The sequence below is a fragment of the Epinephelus moara genome, chromosome 10 (genome assembly GCF_006386435.1).
Source record: "Epinephelus moara isolate mb chromosome 10, YSFRI_EMoa_1.0, whole genome shotgun sequence".
Classification (NCBI taxonomy): Eukaryota; Metazoa; Chordata; class Actinopteri; order Perciformes; family Serranidae; genus Epinephelus; species Epinephelus moara.
In genome coordinates this window covers 37,751,791-37,769,577 of record NC_065515.1, presented here as the reverse complement: position 1 = coordinate 37,769,577, position 17,787 = coordinate 37,751,791, and the positions used below count along the sequence as shown (strand labels likewise).

At 39.8% G+C, this 17,787-nt stretch overlaps 1 protein-coding gene and 1 long non-coding RNA gene across 3 annotated transcripts in view; one reads left to right on the top strand and one right to left on the bottom strand.

Annotated features, from left to right (window-relative positions):
* Positions 1–17,787, bottom strand: part of mylk4b (myosin light chain kinase family, member 4b) — a 37,292-nt gene that overhangs the window by 18,911 nt on the left and 594 nt on the right. Inside the window, exon 2 of one of the 2 annotated variants that reach the window (XM_050054228.1) lies at positions 10,760–10,994. In XM_050054228.1, coding sequence (XP_049910185.1) covers positions 10,760–10,994 — 235 coding nt within the window. Of the gene's footprint in view, positions 1–6,838; positions 7,244–10,759; positions 10,995–17,787 lie in introns of those variants that run through there. The other variant, XM_050054229.1, reaches the window with a different exon arrangement.
* LOC126396299 (uncharacterized) lies at positions 3,012–17,448 on the top strand. Its single transcript, XR_007570559.1, has 3 exons — positions 3,012–3,071; positions 4,451–4,538; positions 17,321–17,448. It is a non-coding gene; the product is annotated as an uncharacterized LOC126396299 (long non-coding RNA).

Below are 17,787 nucleotides of genomic sequence, written 5' to 3'. Positions count from 1 at the left end.
ATTAGGAGTAAATTAGCTAAGACATGCTAACTCTTTGGCTAGTTATATGGTTTTGTAATTTTAACAAAGGTGCATTTCTGTCCTGCTCCCACTGGGTGGCAGAAGAGGGCCACAAACCTGCTGATGACTACCTGGGAATTTGGAAGCAGCAGGCAGGCATTTTGGTGGAGGGTCAGAGTGTCTCACCCAGCTGTTCTCTGTTTACCTTGAACCCCGACCTACTAACCCCCTACACACACACACACACACACACACACACACACACACACACACACACACACACACATGTGTTCATTCAAAGCCAAGTAGTCAATGTTTGCCATGCAAGATCTACTGTACATGGTGACAGATCATAAACACTACCAGTTGTGACTTCATGTTGGCCTTATGTTCAATTTAGCTTCATTTCATCCTGCTATCATTCACTACATCTGCACTCTTCATTTAACAAGCCACAAAACTCCCAAGTATTATACTAATCTGTATTGTAATTAACTACTCATCATGTAGTACCACAGTGTTTTACACTGTCAAAGGAGTCCTTTAAATCAGGCAGCCATTGCTTACCATTCATTTACGGATAAAAAACAACTTTTGTTAACTGCAGCTGCATCCAAATACGACACATTGTACACACTGCAACCTAATAGGCCTATGCAATGCATCATTTTAAAATGAGTGGTCTATGTAAGATGACTCTGCTCTCCCCACTGTTTGCTCCAACAAATGAACAAAAAGCAAATACGGACGTAAGAACACTGCTTTTGGACTGGTTTACATCTTGCTGGTACTAAAAACCGGAAATTGAGCATAGTATAATTTTTGTTTCAACAATGTTTAAATGAACATTCAACAGAGTGTAAGTTAGCACCTTTACTATGGCGGCGTGCGCCGAGTGTGATTGCTGCCGCTAAAAGACTGATAAAACAGAACTGGTGAATGTAATTCAGACGTATATAAAGTCATGCTGTGAACAGTACTGTTCATGCAGGCAGTTTGTCAGCTAAGCTATGGTAGCTAAGAAAGCTACTGTCACAGACTATTCTACATTGTATGTCCCTCTTGAGTTGCCATAGGGCAGAAAAAAAAATTGGGGTGACATTCTGCTGTTTTAAGGGGCACGCCTTGTGCATGTGTGAGAAGTTTTGGGATGTGAAAAAAATAAATGGGCAGCGGTTGTTGTTCGAGCTGTTACACAGTCTTCCGTCCTATTTCTTGTTTTATTAATTCAGTTAGGCGAACACAGGACGCTCGGCTACACTACCATAGCTTTTGGCCTGTAGGTGTCGCTGTTATTTGTTTTGTCAGTTGACAGATTGCACTCCATTCAAACAGCTGCTTTCCCGTCTGACCCTCGCCCATACCTGTTGAGCGGTGCACCAGCGCACCAAAATGGCGCGGACCCAGTTTTTCTTAGCTGCTTTTGGTGTTAGCTTGGAGTGATTGACTCCTTCTTGATTTGTTCACCAAGGGACCACTGCTTCACTTCACTACGCTAAGTATTTCTGCCAGTGCTGACATGTTTATTTGACTGTATGTTTTGGCTGAATTCAGTTTAATTTTTTGCTAATATACTTCACAAATTCCATAGATGATTCTAAGCTAACCTAGCATTAGCCTAGCTGTTTTTGTCTGTCCATTTCATTTTTGCAGCAGCATTTTCAACTGTTCAAAGGTAGGAACAGTTCACTATTTGTCCAATTTGTTGATTATTATAATAAATTCATTAATATTGTTATTATATTATTGCTGTTAAGTTTATTAGCCATTACATGGCATCTACTGGCATTTTGAACTATTGTGCTGTCCCTGAAGGGTGTCATTTTCACATATATTATAAGCTATTCTTTGCATTGCAGCTTTTTGTTATTTTGTGATTTAAGACAGCCCTGCTCCTGCGGCTGCTGCATCTACTTATTTGCACAGGTACAAAATAGTAATTAAAATCATGTAGAATGCATGAGCTTATTTTTGGACATGTGCAATACACCAATTTCTGCCTGTCCACCAGATTTTTTCTCCTGTCCCAGAGTCACCTCACCCCCACATCCAGCCACTCCCTATTACCCTGCAATAACCCCTTTCCCACCAGTCACTTGACATTCCTTGCCCACCTGCTCATGTTACTACTGTCCTCATCAGTCCTGCAGATATTTAATTAGCACCATATCCATAATTTCCCTGCCATATCATCTTAGTTGCAGTGCTGCTTCTTGTTTTTGCTTCCTCGCTCAGATATCTGCATCCTGATTTCTGAAACCTGGAATCTTAGACTTGTTACCTGCCTGTTATTGAACCTTGTCGACTTTGGGTTTTCTGCCTGCCCCTTTGGAATGGTTTACCTGTGAGGGCTGCCTTCCCAGTTACGTGCCTCTATGGTCAATAAATCGCTGAACTTTACCAGTGGGCCTCCTTGATCTGCATTTGGGTCATTTCTCTGCTGTCCTGTACCCACCAGATGTGTTGTCCTCTGGTGTTGCTGTTGCTTTTGGATGTTATTGGCTCACTGGTCTCTAGTACACAACACTAATGCCATTAGTGATGTAGTGACTGCTGCCCATTCAAACTTTCCAGTAATACTAGCTTAAAGGATAAGTCAGCATGGCTTTTTACACATATATTCACATTCAGTATTGGGGAAATACTCTAACTACTAACTACTCTCTACTTTAACCTAATAATTAAAACTTTATTTATTTGTCTCTACCTTTCAGTGTGCTGTGGAGAGGTATTTGAATGGAGGGAAGACCCTCTGGGACAGTTTATCAGCCTTGACCACAAGGTAAAAAGTTATTTCACTTGATGAACTTTCAAAACTCACCTCAGAAAATTAGACAGCCAGAATCTTGAGAGTGTGTGTGTGTTTTTGTCTATGTATGTGTCTATTAGAGCCCCACCACTGTATCAGCAAAGCTGGTAATGAGTTATGCAAACGACTGAAAGTGGACACCAACTGGGAGGCCAGAGGAGTCCAGGCGAAAACAGCACATTCCCCTGGAGTCCTCATACCAGGGAGACACAGAGGAAGAAACGTGGAGCCAGGAGCTGAGGATTGACAGTCTAAGTAAAATGTAGGTGTCATTTCAACTTTTTTTTTTTTAACTCAGTGCAGTCCCCTTTCCCTTCAGTTCACACAATATACAAATAGTCTATGTCGTGTGTAACTGATCAATGTGGCACTGGTAAACTGAATCACAGATGACTCAAAATTTCACAGAATTAAAAACACATTTTACATATGTATTGTAAGGGCCCGTCACGAAAAATATGTACAAATACAGTACATGAAGTTTAAAGCAGAAAGCCTGTAACTATAGAAAAACAGTCGTATACTGAGGAGTAAAATGTATCCATCAACATTCTCATCAGATCAGATCAGATTTTACCATAAAATAGATTTGACAATTTATGCCAGTGGAGTGAGAATTTTTTAATTTATGTTGATTTTTTTGATACTTAAGTCTTAGAGTGGGTTATATTATCATGTACCAGTAGGTAGTATGTAAACAGATGTTCAAATATTTATATTAACAGCAGTGATGAAAATGTGACTCAGTCCAAGGTATAATAAAAGTAAAGAACAAACAACAACAACAACATTGGTTTGCTTATAGAAACCATTTTGGAGTTGGACTGGATATTGTGACGTTTCCGTCTTACTTTATGTCCTATCCAGACATCAACAGAAAAATAGTTGAAGGACTCAGGATACTGCATTTTTACATGTGATTTGCCTATCAATTGGTAGAACTAACAAGAACTTTAACACACATTCACTTTTAAATGACCTTCTTTGTTGTTTTTAAATTCTGGAATCCATCACATGAAACTATATCTGGCTCTGTTCCATGATCCCTCCCCTATTTGTTTGTGTGCTAATTTCATCTGAGCTATGTGAGTGTGAGAATCTGAGGCAGGAGAAGCCCTTGTCACATTAGTCACACTCATGCGCATTAGCACAAGCTACAGTTTCCTCTGTACACGCCTCACTCAAAAATCGTTTGTTTGTATGTGCCTGTTCTGAAACATGCATAGAAGTTATCTTCTTTCCTTGATTCTGATGTTTAAGATATAATTATTTGTTTAGTTTTAGGACAAAAGGTTTTATCACATCATACAAGTTTAACAGTTGAACCCATATGTAAGTCAAAAATACAAATACAGTACTGTACTGTATTGTCTGCAAAGACAAAATGGTTCACTTTAAAATGATTTAATGCCGATTGAATTAATCCAAACTGAAAAACTGCATTTCATTAAAAGATCTGATTCCCTAACAGCACTAAAACTATTTTTTCAGTTAAATCATAAACTTCTTTGTTGCATTGACACAAACAACAGAGCATTACATTTCAGTCTTATCGTATTCTCATGAACTCCACGCAGATTCACTGAAACATGGGCTTGTCTGTTTGGTTAACATTTGACTCTACCACTTTGTTTTTCCTAGGATGCTGCAGGCTGCCTTCATGTGATAACCTGGAGTTCACAAAGAAAATCCTCTCAGGTCAACTGAGGATGCTCCCATCTGTATTCAGGTTAGTGGGGCTTTGGTATGAATGATACTGTACATGGCTTCAGAAATCAGGTTTTGACTGACAGGCCGTCTGCAAGGCGTCGCCACAGTCTCTGATTTTTATCAACTTCTCGCTCCTACGCTGCTCCACCATCCTCTTGAAATACTGTCGCTTCTGGCTCCAAAAATCCAAGATTGCAACAGCCAAAATGTCAAACTCAAGGCTTCAAAACATGAGCACACAAACTGCTGATTGGTTCAGAGAGAATCGTCACTTGCAAGACACGGGACATCCTGCAAAAATCCGCCAGTTTTAAGTAGCCAAGCTATGATCAATAGTGACCACAAATTTTTTTATTCACTTGACCCAAATTAAAAAAATGCCAGTCCCTAAAACTGCGTCATGTAATAAGCTGGACCACTTGTGCAAACGTTTCTCTGTTTAATTGCTGATGAAAGGATTTAACGAGTGTTGTGTTCAAGATGACGTCACAGCAGTTTCACGCTTCATCACTATGGCGATCAGCTGAGAATCCCACCTACACTGAGGGGGTACTATCCACGGTGGAAAACTGAATAGATAAACAACCTGGTACCAAAAGTGAGTTGAGCTAAACCATGCAGTGGAAATGAGGCATTAAACTGGATCAACCTGTTCTGCAGCAGGTTTCAAAAAGCTTAAATCTGATGTTCACACTCTGCTTTGAATTCTCTCGAATCAGACTGCTCTATTATGTGTTATTATGTATTATTCACCTTAAAACCAACATAACATTACAATGTGCCGACATATTTGGACTCAACAGTCCAGGGTAGTAGAAATGATAAATAGAGTTATAAATCTAGCAGTAATAAGTCCACTGTCAGCGGAGACAAGAAGACTGACACTAATAAAAATATTGAGCTGACACTGACAGGCTTTAACAGCTCCAAGCACCACAACTCTCACACTTTATGAGGAGTCAATTACATTTACTTCCTGCTGGATTATGTTAACATAATAAACTGGTTTATACCAGACACGGTATGTGTGGTGTAGAGGGCACAGGCTCGCCAGGATAGTCATGGAGTTAAATGCTATCGGACAGAATTTAGATGTCATTGCTGTTGACAAGTGTGTGACGCATGTCCGATGACGTTATGTTTTCCACTGACTGTCCCATGCTCACAAACTGGCTACAGATGGATGCTTCACTTGCCAGAGACTATTGTTGTTGCATTGTTTTGTCAAAGTGACATGTTTAGTTCACTTCAGTTCACCCCAACAGTAGAAATGTTACAGATGCCAGAGATATCTCGCTGTACTCCGTATACACAGATCCCATCAGTCATTAATGTTCCACTTAATCCAGGGGAAGACCAGTTCTGAAACATTTAGGCCTGTTAACACCACCAGAAACACAACTCCTCTTCTTGGACTGACAGCAGAAACTAGGCCACCCACAGATAACGCTGGCATTGCTGACCTCAAATATTTCAGGGTCTTCTTCCCAAAGTCAAAGATACAATAATCCAGCCACCTACAGAAAATGCGATGTCTCCAGGGGTATTATGATAGAGAAAATAGTCACATATTACATACATCTTCCAGTGCTTACAATCGTCTAAATCTTTTCAATTGTTATTAATAAAATCATGTTTTAAATGTTTTTAATTCTGCTCTTAGTCTCACTTAAACTCAAGAAAAACAAAATAGGTGCAGAGTAAAATCATTGATAAAGCCTGAGCTGACATGTTTGTCTACCGGGTTCTCTTTATTCAGATCTGCATCGAAATGCATGTCATGGAAGACAACCACCAGTTTTTTTCAAAGTGTAGTATTTAATGAAAAAGAAATGAAAATGAACAAAAATGCCCATAGTTGTAATGTTAAGATCTCCTTTAAATTTCTAAATCTCGATCCATGGCAAAATCTAGTTGCTTGGTCTTTGGTCTACGGCCTAAATTTCTGCCAAACGTCATTATACTCAGTTAACAGGTTTTTCAGATTTCCTGCTACCTTACAGATAAACAAACAGGAAAACACCTTCCCTGGCAACGGCAACAAACAGTAACAGCTTTGGTCAAATCTGTCAAAGTGACAAGAAAGAAACTATCTAGATTGCATCACTGTGGCATTAAGGCAGCATTAGTGTGAGTGATAATGTGATAACATCCATTACTTCATTTCCATTTCATGCAGGCCTGCAGCTTGTTGGCCTCTGCTATAATCAGCAATCAGTAGAATAAACAAAGATTAGGTGATTTCAAGAATGACCTTATGGCATGTTTCCAAATTCACCTACTGAGCACAGGTGCATGGACACTCTCTTGCTGTATTACCTGTATGTCTGCAGTCCTGGTCCTTCCCCTCTTCTTGTGGGAGAATAATTTCCACAGCCGTCCCCACAGGAAAGTGGCCATGAGACACACACTCCCAAATATCCAAATATCTTTATCCCTTAGGAAGTTCTCCATGATGGAAACCTTCCTCTTCCTGTCCCTGCTGTCCGCCTGCACAGGCTGCCTGTCTTATCTCAGCCTCTCTGCCGCCTGTGGCAAAGGAGTCTTAGGTGGCGGGCAACAAGTTGTTGACATTGGATGAGACAGCGGGTGTCGATCATGAAATAGTCGGGCTCCTGCGGCTGTGCATTTAATGCTCAGTCAATTGCTTCTACAGACAAAAACAGGAGCTCTGCGCTGTCAAGCCACCTTCCCACCCAGCCAACCATTCACCCGTCACCCGGCTTCCTCCCTGCCTCCCACCCTGGGACCTAAAAGGAGAGAACATGCTGTCTCTGAGACGAGAACAGGACAGGTGGTGTGGGGTTCAGGGTGTCGTTGCTGTACGCAGAATCAGATGCCTACTGCTGCTGCTGGCATGTTAGTGAGACCCCTGTGGTATCCTTTAACTTCAGACACAGCAATTCATGCATGCATGCATACTCCTAAGTATATCTGTCAGGCAGACACTTTGCCTCTCTATACCTCACAAACAGACAAAATCATGTGCGTGTATCATTGTAGATGCTTACAATGGCAAACAAGTCAGCAGTCATACACGCATGTAAACAAACACCTACATCTGTATGGTGGTAACTTTATCCTCTCTGTGGCCACATGTTGCACGAGGTAAAACAAGACACGTATGTCTTTTTCAGTGACTTACTATGTCCAGTCCATATTGTGAGCGAGTGAAAAAAGGAAGAACTTATAAATTTTGATTTACATGTATTACGTTAACAGCTAATATTTGGGGTTGTAAAAAATGTATTCGCCCTGACTAGGAAAGAGACAGAGATAGATATATGGCAAATTTCTGATATTAAAGAAAAAGAAAGAAAGAAACACAGAAGCACTCCGGTTTCTGTATACTCAGTATACGCCACCTACTGACAAAGATGTACAGATCCACTCTATCTGTGTTCTCAGCAGAGGACTGTAGAGTTCCCTTTTTGGACTTTAAGTGCCTCTGTGTGTGTGACAGATATCTATCTGGATGGTAGCTGATGATTTATACTGGATAGTGGAATGTGACCACTGCAGTGAAGCAGATCAGATCCCGCCCCACACCCTGCCAAACATATGAGGGATGTTTAACCTTGGTGCCTTTGCACATTTCTTTAAGAGAAGATGAGACATTTGCTGTGTGTTGAAGGGATATACTGTGTTAATGTTGATTAACAACCTCAGGAAACTCTATGAACCCCTAAGTGTGTGTGTACATATACATGTGTGTGTATATATATATATATCTGTATGTATGTGTGTGTGTGTGTGTGTGTGTGATTCTACAAAAACTTGCATATTTTGTATATTAAAAAAAAGAAAAAGTAGACAAATGAGGTTGTCAAAAAATTATCTTAAGTTTTAAGATATCCAAGATTCTGGATCAGTCCAAGGCAGCTGCTTGATTGAACAAGCAGCAACAGGTGGGGGGGCGTGTTGAAGGGTCAGAGGGGTCACAGATCAGGACCCCTGGAGGTAAAATATTCCCCAGTGGGAATCTGAGGAGAACCTGTGCACAGAGCAGGGCTGGAATGACAGTGTTAATGAAGCTGATGGATCTGGTGGCTGACCTGCACGTTTTTGACGTGTGTAACAATTTGTAGTTCAGCTATGAAGGAGGATGGAGAACAAAAAAAGCGGAGGGAATAGAAGGACTGGTGGAGCAAAGGTGCAACTGAAGTCGGAGTTCAGAGATGGAGAGAAAGATGAAAGAGTTGTTGGCAGTGGGACACATGACAGGCTGAGGATCTTAAATTATTTATGGTAACTTTGAAAGCACCACTGATTTACAGTTGGACTAGACAAAAAAATAGATAAAACAAATCCTCAACATAGTTTAAAATATTCACACTGCAAACAATTTCTGCAACTTTCCTCCACTTACAGTTAAGGAGCACAGTAGTTACACTCAGGTTAGACAGCTTCTGGACTCTCTATAGAGGCGATACATACACAGTAGTATACAGGTTCTCATGCAAGTCAAAGTTCTTACTTCACAGATTCTAAACTATTAAATATATTACCATAGAAAAACCACATTTAACTAAATAACTAAACTGAGTATTAAACACAAATCCAGTTTTAATGGACATATTTAGGTTTGTCTTACGCAATGTCAATTACACCTAGGTGTTTAAATACAGACATTAACATGACATTAACACCGTCAACATTTATTTATATTTATATTTATATTTGTAACAATTAAATATCGGCATGCTAACTCAGTAACCAACCCCACATATATATAAAACTCTTTTGATATGAATATATGAAAGGCAGTCATGTCAGCTTCTGTGTCAAGAGCTACAATTGATTTTGCTGTAACCACATAATCCTTCATACTGACTCAAAGGTATTTGTAATATGTTTTACTACAAAATCTGTTGGTTCTTTCAACCTGTGCTATTGTTTACGCACCTAATAACAAAATAACTGTTTATTTTAACATTATAGATTAATCTCAATAGTTTAAGACTACCATTACACAGGTAGTATGAGCAGACCTCCCTGGCTGCAGAGTTGCTTTCTGCGATATTTTACATTGTATTTAATTGCTGATGTCACATGAGAGTATCTGAAATTACACCTAACATCTTCTGTTGATGGTGTCTGACTCATATCAGAGTGCAAGGCCTTGATTTATTTTCTAAATTAGCAAAGCAAACTGGCCCATGGCCGCCATCTTGTGGCAACTAGATCTGTGTGCATGACCAAGAGCCAAATAGTCATGTCAGTTAGTGGATGACTCTGTGTGTGTGTGTGTGTGTGTGTGTGTGTGTGTGTGAGAGAGAGACAGGCTGTTGAGTTGAGGAGGTTCAAACAGACAATAAAAAAGCATTAAAAGATCTGCAGCTCCCTCTAGTGAGCTGGTTGTATTCCACCTGTCAGGGCATGTTGCGCCTGCCAACAGGTGCGGAGAACCCGAATAGTGTTTGCGGTGGTTTATTTCAGTTCCCTTCTTCATCCTCTCTGCACAGACTGCTGATTGTGGCTCAAGTTAAACACATGGCATTATTGCCATCAGGGGGCACAACATTGTTACAGAGACAGTCATTCTCATGTAATCTCACTCCCATAAATACCGACTGTATGATGGACCTGGTTAGATTTAGTAGCTCAGATTTTTTCATTGGTAATAAAAGACAGATTAACAATAGATTTAGAGATCCATACTGGTGTTTTTATGTCAGCCTTTTTTCATACAAATCACATATAATTTTCATTACTTATGAGTCTTTTTCAGAAACACCACTAAATGCTGGAATGGGAAGTGGACAGCAGTAATGATACTTAAGTTTTAGTCAGTGTACTAAAAAGTAAGGTATGTTTTGTTTTTTTGGGATTATTTAATCAAGTAGATCCAGTTAAGGCAGAAATCTGTAAAAGGCAAAAAAACAAATAACGCCCTCCCCCTGCAGCTCTTCCCTTTCTGTCCAAAGCCCCTTCAAACCAGATGACTCCAGCCATATGTGTTTCATACAGTAACCCAGTGTTTCCATACATTGATTTATTTAATCTTATTTTACTGCAGAGCTGCACGCAGCACATTCACAGAGCCCTTCCTTGCCCAACTCTCTTTATCAGACCACAAATGAGTCAAAATTAAGCTAAAGGTCAGAGGGAGTAACAGGAAACAGTGTTTTCTAATCCCAGGAATCACTGATTTATCTGATCGACACCAGTTCTCAGGGAGTGAGTGTGGATGATAATGAGAAGAATAAAGGCAGTGTTTGTTACCTCATGGTTTCTTACCTCCATCTCCACATGTTTGAGCTCCCAGAAACAGCGCATGGTCTCCACCTTCTCCAGGTGACGGTAGAAGGCCAGTCGGTCCAGGCGAAGGTTGTTGCTGCGGTTGCGGATGTCCTTCAGCCCCTCCATCTTCTCAACAATGGGAGACATGGGGATCGGTGGTGGTATGGCAGATGGGTGTTTCATATTCTTCTTGCCAGAAACAGAGTCCTTACAGAGAGTCTTTTTGTCGGACCTGAAATTACAACAGTCTTCTTATTAACCTTTATCCTTTAAAAAATATCATTACATTTAGCATGAATCTATCAACTCAACGGCTGAGCAATACGTAAGTAAGTAAGTGCTGTTTGTAAAGCGCCTTTGAAAACTTGAGTTACAAGATGCTGTACAGTGCAAACAATAAAAAAACTACACAAAAGGTAAAGACCAGTTACAGGACAAAGTGCTTTGTTTGACAAAGTTTTTAACAGCATCTTAAAACCTTTGACTGACTGTGTTTTATATAACTGGAGAAAGACAGTTTCAAAAGGTTGGGAGCCACTGCTGCACAAGTGTGGTCCCCTTTGGTTTTAAGCCTCAATTCCAGGAAGGCCGGAAGGCCTTGGTCGGAAGATCTCAGTGATCTCACCATGGTTAGGGGAAATGTCGAAATGTAAAGTTATTTTTACAATCTATGTTCTACACTCTATGGGTAACCAGTGTAGATTAGCCAAGACTTTTAAAATGTCTGACCTACATCGTGTATTAGTTAGCAGTCTAGTGACCACATTTTGGACCACCACCAACATGGATCAAAGCAATTAGTTAGTCACTTTTGACATTTTATTCTTCTTCTTTTCTGATAGAAAACTGCTGGTTCCAGTTTCTCAGACGGGAAATTTTGGTGCTTCTCCTGGTTTTAAACTTTGTAAATTAGATAAATGTGGGTTTTGAATGGTTGATCAGGCAAAATGAGCTATTTTAAGGCATCAGCTTGCACCTTGAGCCTTGAATTTGTGATGGACATTTTCCAACACTATTTAGATCAAACTATTATCTGACTAACTTGTGAATGTAAAGTATTTGTTAGAAATGTGTTGCAGCCTGACAATTTCTATTCATAATAGTACGTGAAATATTTAATTACAATTAAAGCTAAAATAAATTTGTAACACTATCAAGCAAAAGGTCCAAATGTAACCTACAAGCAGCCCCTTTTGCTTTTCTGTCTCTTGTGTGATAGTAAACTGATCATCTTTGTGTTTTGAGCTGTCGATTTAAAGTTTAGGAAATCTGCAGAATAATTGATTTTTTTTAGAAATTGGCATTTATTTGAATTTTGAATTTGTTTTTTCGCTAACACAGTGAATCAAATACAAAACAAAACCGATATACTGCATCACATTGATGCAAAAATCCTTTAAAAACAACGCTGTCATAAAGCAGTCCTGTTCACTGGTTTGCTGCATTGCTTTAAGGAATTGCTGCGTTGTTACAAACAGTATAGCAGAATCTCTTGCTTCATCTATATCCCAACTCTAATCTATACTGTTGGAACAGCAGTTCACACCATATGCTTGGCCCCAGCCCTCCAGTCGACAGCAGTATCTCTGATCCAAGTGGTATGACTGATGATGTGGTGGGGAAATCCGCCCTGACGCCTGCTGGCGACAGCTGGCTTTCTGCTGCGCTCTACCTGTTGAGCCTCTGGGGGAGTCATGGAAGATCACTGGGGATATTTTTACCTCCAGAGTGTAAATGTCCTGCCTTTGCTTGACAATTACAGAGGTCAAAGAGTGGTTGTAGTTTCAGCTTGAACCCTTGATGCAGACTGTATGTAGCAGCCAAGGCTGTTCTTCAGCATCTCAGGGTAGAATTTCAACTCCAGTGCTAAAACTACATGAGTGGCCAAGGATGCACCTGTCACTGTTTTTTATGTTGGCCTTTTTACCTTTGATGATTTATTTACACACCCTGTAATAGTATTTTTTATTGTTATATATTTTCCTACAGGAGGGAATGAGTTTAGGCTGCAGGTGCACAACTTTACACAGCTCATTCATTTCTATTCGAATGTTATAATCCTAATTTATATTTGAATAATTAACCCATTACAAGATATTTAGTGCATTGGAAATCTTAAAGTAAATCAATAAAAATGTGTGGATAAAGTCTGAAAATGTATGGCTATGGAAAAAAGTAATACAACCTCTATGGGATTTTACTCCACAAGGCAGATTGTAGATTTTTTTTTTTTTTTAAACCATTTTTTGCAGAATGTCTAACATGAATCTTTGTGTAAACCACAATAGGCCAAATGTACCCTGCAGACAACATTACATATCATAACAAAGCTCTCAATAATTACATTCATTATTTCTCATATTTGTCATATGTTGCTGAGATTTGCAAAGTAGGTGTTTGTGCAAGGTAATGGGACTCCATTACATTATAAAGGTACTTCCCTACATGCATCTGTGGACAGAAGTAGGCTAATTTTCAGCTCAGTCATCTGTTGGCATTTTACAGTTCTGCAAACCATGGATACGTTATATTTGTACATTTTATACGAATCAAATCAATATTTCTAAGTTACATTGTGTGTCATCTGATGTTAGCTGCAGACCACCATTCAAGACCAACAAACAACAACACCAGTTGTTTTTAGCAAGTACTTGTTTCCAGCAGCTTTTAGGCCACCAAATGTGGGTGTTTTTTTAGTGACTCGTCACTGTGTTTCCACCAGGGATAGTGCCAAAATAAGCAGTTGTTTTTTATCAAGACATTGCTGCATTTCCAGCCAGGATTGCTTTACCAAAACGGGATATTTAAAGCCAAAACATTATCTTTTCCTAACCATACCCAAGCTTTTTTTTGTACCTAAACTTAACCACACGGTAACCATAGCATTGAAACTTTAAGTTCTAACATATCCTCTACAAAATAACGTACAAATGTAAAGTGTCCATGGTTTATGGAAATTTACCACAATTATTTTGGCGATTGCATTGTAATTTTATAAATTAAGATTTTATACTGAACATAAAATATAATGAGCCTACAAAATGTTGTTCAATAAAAATCATTCCTGAAGTGTACATTTTTCAAAGACTACATCCTTGTTGTAGCTTGATGCTAATGTATCTGACATGAATTTTCTTGACTTGTTGAGGAGCGTGTAATCTTCCAACTAATTTCAATGCACAGAAATCCAAATGGTTCATCACTGATGCATGTTGGCACATGTTCACAATCATTACATTTAAGTACATTTAATAGGTAAAACATTTTAGCTTTTCTGAGAAAAGTAAAATAAATGAATGTAGGTGTTTTTATTTGTAGTATTTTTACATGTATGTATTACTGCTTTTACTTGAGCTGAGTACTTCCTCCGCCACTCACTGTGAGACACAACAGTTGTCTGACATGGCCACCACCCGTCCAGTTTCTTTGAATTTGGTGTTTTGAAGAGGACCTTTCAAGAACTCTAATGCCTGTTTTGACGGTGTCGGCTGGAGCTGAGATGGCTCACAGCCCTGAGGAGCCCTGATTCTCCTGGGAGGCTGGATGACCCTGGGTCACTCACTTTAAAGGGCTTTATTTTGGGTGCTCTGTAGTACAAGGCGAGGGTCAAGGGGCACGCTATCACCAGAAATGGAAAATGTCCATCGGTGAAAAACCATTAAGAGGCAGGAGCTGTCACAATGCTTGTTGCCAGGCAGACAGGAATTAAAGCTGAATAGATTGTTTTTCCATTGTGGTCACTTTGACTCATTGCAGTTGTTGCTTTAACCACCCCTTACATAAGGGTATTGTGTATGGTATGTGGCTGTGTTTTATGTGTGATTGTGTGCTAGTAGCAAGTGTGTCACTGTCCAAGCAATGCTGTAGTTTGTGTATGTTTACTTTGCTTGGCGGCCTGCTGTAATCCCCCTCTATAAAATGGCAGGGGGGTTCCTATCTGTCTTCTCCATCATAATCCTTCCATGTAACTGATAGGAAGACCTGCATATGTCTCATAACTCTTAAAGTAGCAATGAATCATGGAGACCCCTGAGGGCGGTGTGAGTCCATCAGAGTATGTTTAGATGATTAAAGAGCAGGAGCAAAAAGAAGGGGGGTTGGCATTGTTCAAATCCCCCCTAAAATGCCAAATGTGCTACAAGAGCACAGTGATGAGAGGAAACATCAATGTAAAAACCTCCCCACAGGAATTAAATATCCCCAATTCTATTTATACTGGCTCTCTATGGGGGTTAAAAGGAATTAAGAAACCATATGCACGATAAGTGTTGATTATGACAATAATGCCAATTGGAGGTGGCAGCATTGGGTGTTTTTGGTTTTGTAAAATAATTTCTTCATTTTTAGGACTGTGGCCAAATGCCGTATTAAAGGCTGTAGCTACATAGCTGTGGGTTTATTGTACCAGGCTAATTGAACAAGCTGAGAACAATAAAGAGCGTTAAAAACAGAGACACTATGAAAGACAGTAGCAACAGGTGACAACACAGAGCTGTTGTGTCACTCTTCTTTATGTCTTGTTAAGGACACAGTAGGGCACCAGGGTCATAAAGAGTATAAAAAGAAAAGCTGCTGTAGTGAAAATATACAGGTAATCAAGTCTGTGATACCATGTGTGCCACCATGACAACTGTAACTAATGATAAATACAAAACACATTTAGGCAACAGAATGAGCCTAATTGGCATAGTCTATGAGCTGACTCTGCCATTGGGAGGTGGAGGGGATGGTGGATGGCATGACACATAGGCGAGACGCCTGCTAAGCTGCAGACCGCTGTTTGAGACCAAAAAATAACAAAATTTGTTGACTATCAGTGAGTCATTGCTTTGTTTCCAGATGCTTTTTTAGGCACAACCAAGGGGGTTTTGTGTTTAAACCTAACCACATGTCAATCACAGCAGAGTCAAAACGAAAAGTTTCAACGTATCTGCGACATAATAAAGTGCAAAAGTAACATATCGATGGTTTGCAGAAACTTACAATGCCGACATTTTTTTCTGGACTTGTAGCAGCAGGTAAAAACAGCTAGTCTTGCACCATGAAAGCAGCCCTTCAAACAAATCCTGTGCTAGCGTATTTGCACATTTTATCTTGTGTATTTAACACATGTATAAATAGAATATGTGGTTTAACAAGCAGTAAGCTTATGTAGTTGCACCATTTCTTGATTATCAACAGCTGTTATAACAGCTAAAAAAACCCTGATGAGTCTTGTTTGTCTCGGTAACTTTCTTTGTGACTTACAAGGTAGAACATGTCGAAAAGAGAGTTTTGAGTGTGTTGGAAGGTCTTTTGACAGGTTAGTCATTTCTTGCTTTTAGCCTTTGTGCTAAGAACAGGTAAAAATATCTCGGACATGGTTTGCAAAAAATGTACTGAAAGGAAAATGTAAGAGTGTTCATAAGATGGCAAACAAGTCTATTTCCCAAAATATCTGAATGTCTTCACCCTTAAGATATGACTTTACAAAGCAGAGTTAGTGTTTGTAAGAATATATTGATATAGTCAATGTGAAATAATCCAAGATGTTGTTTTTTAAGTGGCAGTGTGTCTTCACATTTGATCTATATATTATTTATTTTTGTCTGACACAGCGGTGGGCCTCGGTCTTTATCTGACCTGGTGTAGAATAACAAGCCAGGCTTTAATATTGCACAATGACTCAGTGCGAGCAAGTTCAGCCCAGTCAACAATCCATGTAGCATATTCTGAAAGGAAAAAATAAGGAAATCATCCAGCTTCTGCTTTGTGTATCCGCTGCTAGGTAAACACACGTTACAGATGCTCTAAGCTCAGATAACGTGAAGTGGCGAGGGGAGACACTGAATCTGCTACATGCATGTTTGCTCAGGTCATGTTCACGTGTGTGTGCAACCATATTATATACTTATACTAAGTTTGTAAGTAATCCAAGGCCTAACTCAACAGGGCAGATTAGGGGTCTTTTTTAAGTATCAGGCGAGGGCAGAGGGTCTAGTCCCAGATGGACTGAGTAGGAGTAATGGCCTCAAAAGGAGAGTCTTCACCCCAGGGTCCTATCTCTCTCTCAGGGGCCTCTGTAGTCGTATGGAAACAGCCATCAAAGCCTATAAACCTTAGGAATGTGGGGGAGGTGTCTCTGAGTGTGGGCGCTGAATAGAACTGTACAGAACATTTTTATCCAACCAAATTTATCTTTGGTCTCAACTCAGGCAAAGTAAGCAAAAATCAAAGTTCAAACATTGAAAATAAATGACAATAAATACATACAGTAAAAGTTCAAAAGACTTCTAAAGGGTCCGCAAGTGCAGATTTCCAATTACCCTCTGCTAAAAGACACACTGTCCAACTGCAACATCGTTCACAGGGGGGGTAAAAGCCCCCCCAAAAAAGTAAAAAATACTGATCATATTTCCCTGCCAACACTCCTTCATTAGAGAGGATACTCAAGTGACTGCAGCCAGTTCCCAAATTAATAGTCATCAAATTGAACATGTTGACTGCCCAACGCGGTAATATCAAATGATCAACAGGTTTATTTTTCCCCATCTAAACTCCACATTCCCTCCTTTCCAGGCTGCCAGCTCGCTGTAACTTTCATCTCGGCTAGAGCCAAGTCATGATCAACGTATCATCGCCATTGCTCTCTGTGGAGTGTCCAATGCAAATAGTTGGACTGAGGATGTTCTCTTATGATGGGGCCAAATTGTCAATGGACCTGGGTGACCCTAAGATTCCGCTGTAAGTGCCATATACAATACACATGCATAAATAAACACATACATGGAGTACATACTGTGTGGGCACAGTGACTCCCCTGCAGGCTTCCAAGAAAATGCACAGATTGCACAGTCATCACACTGCAGCTTGTGCACAACACCGCTATTACATGTCTATATACACACGCATGCCATACAGTATGCGCTGATAAACACATTCATTTGTGCCCGTGCGGACATATTTGGTGCCCACAGCCCTCTCCAATCTGTCACACTGACAACAACTCAGCAACCTCTGTAGAAGATTGTAACTTTAGAACTTCC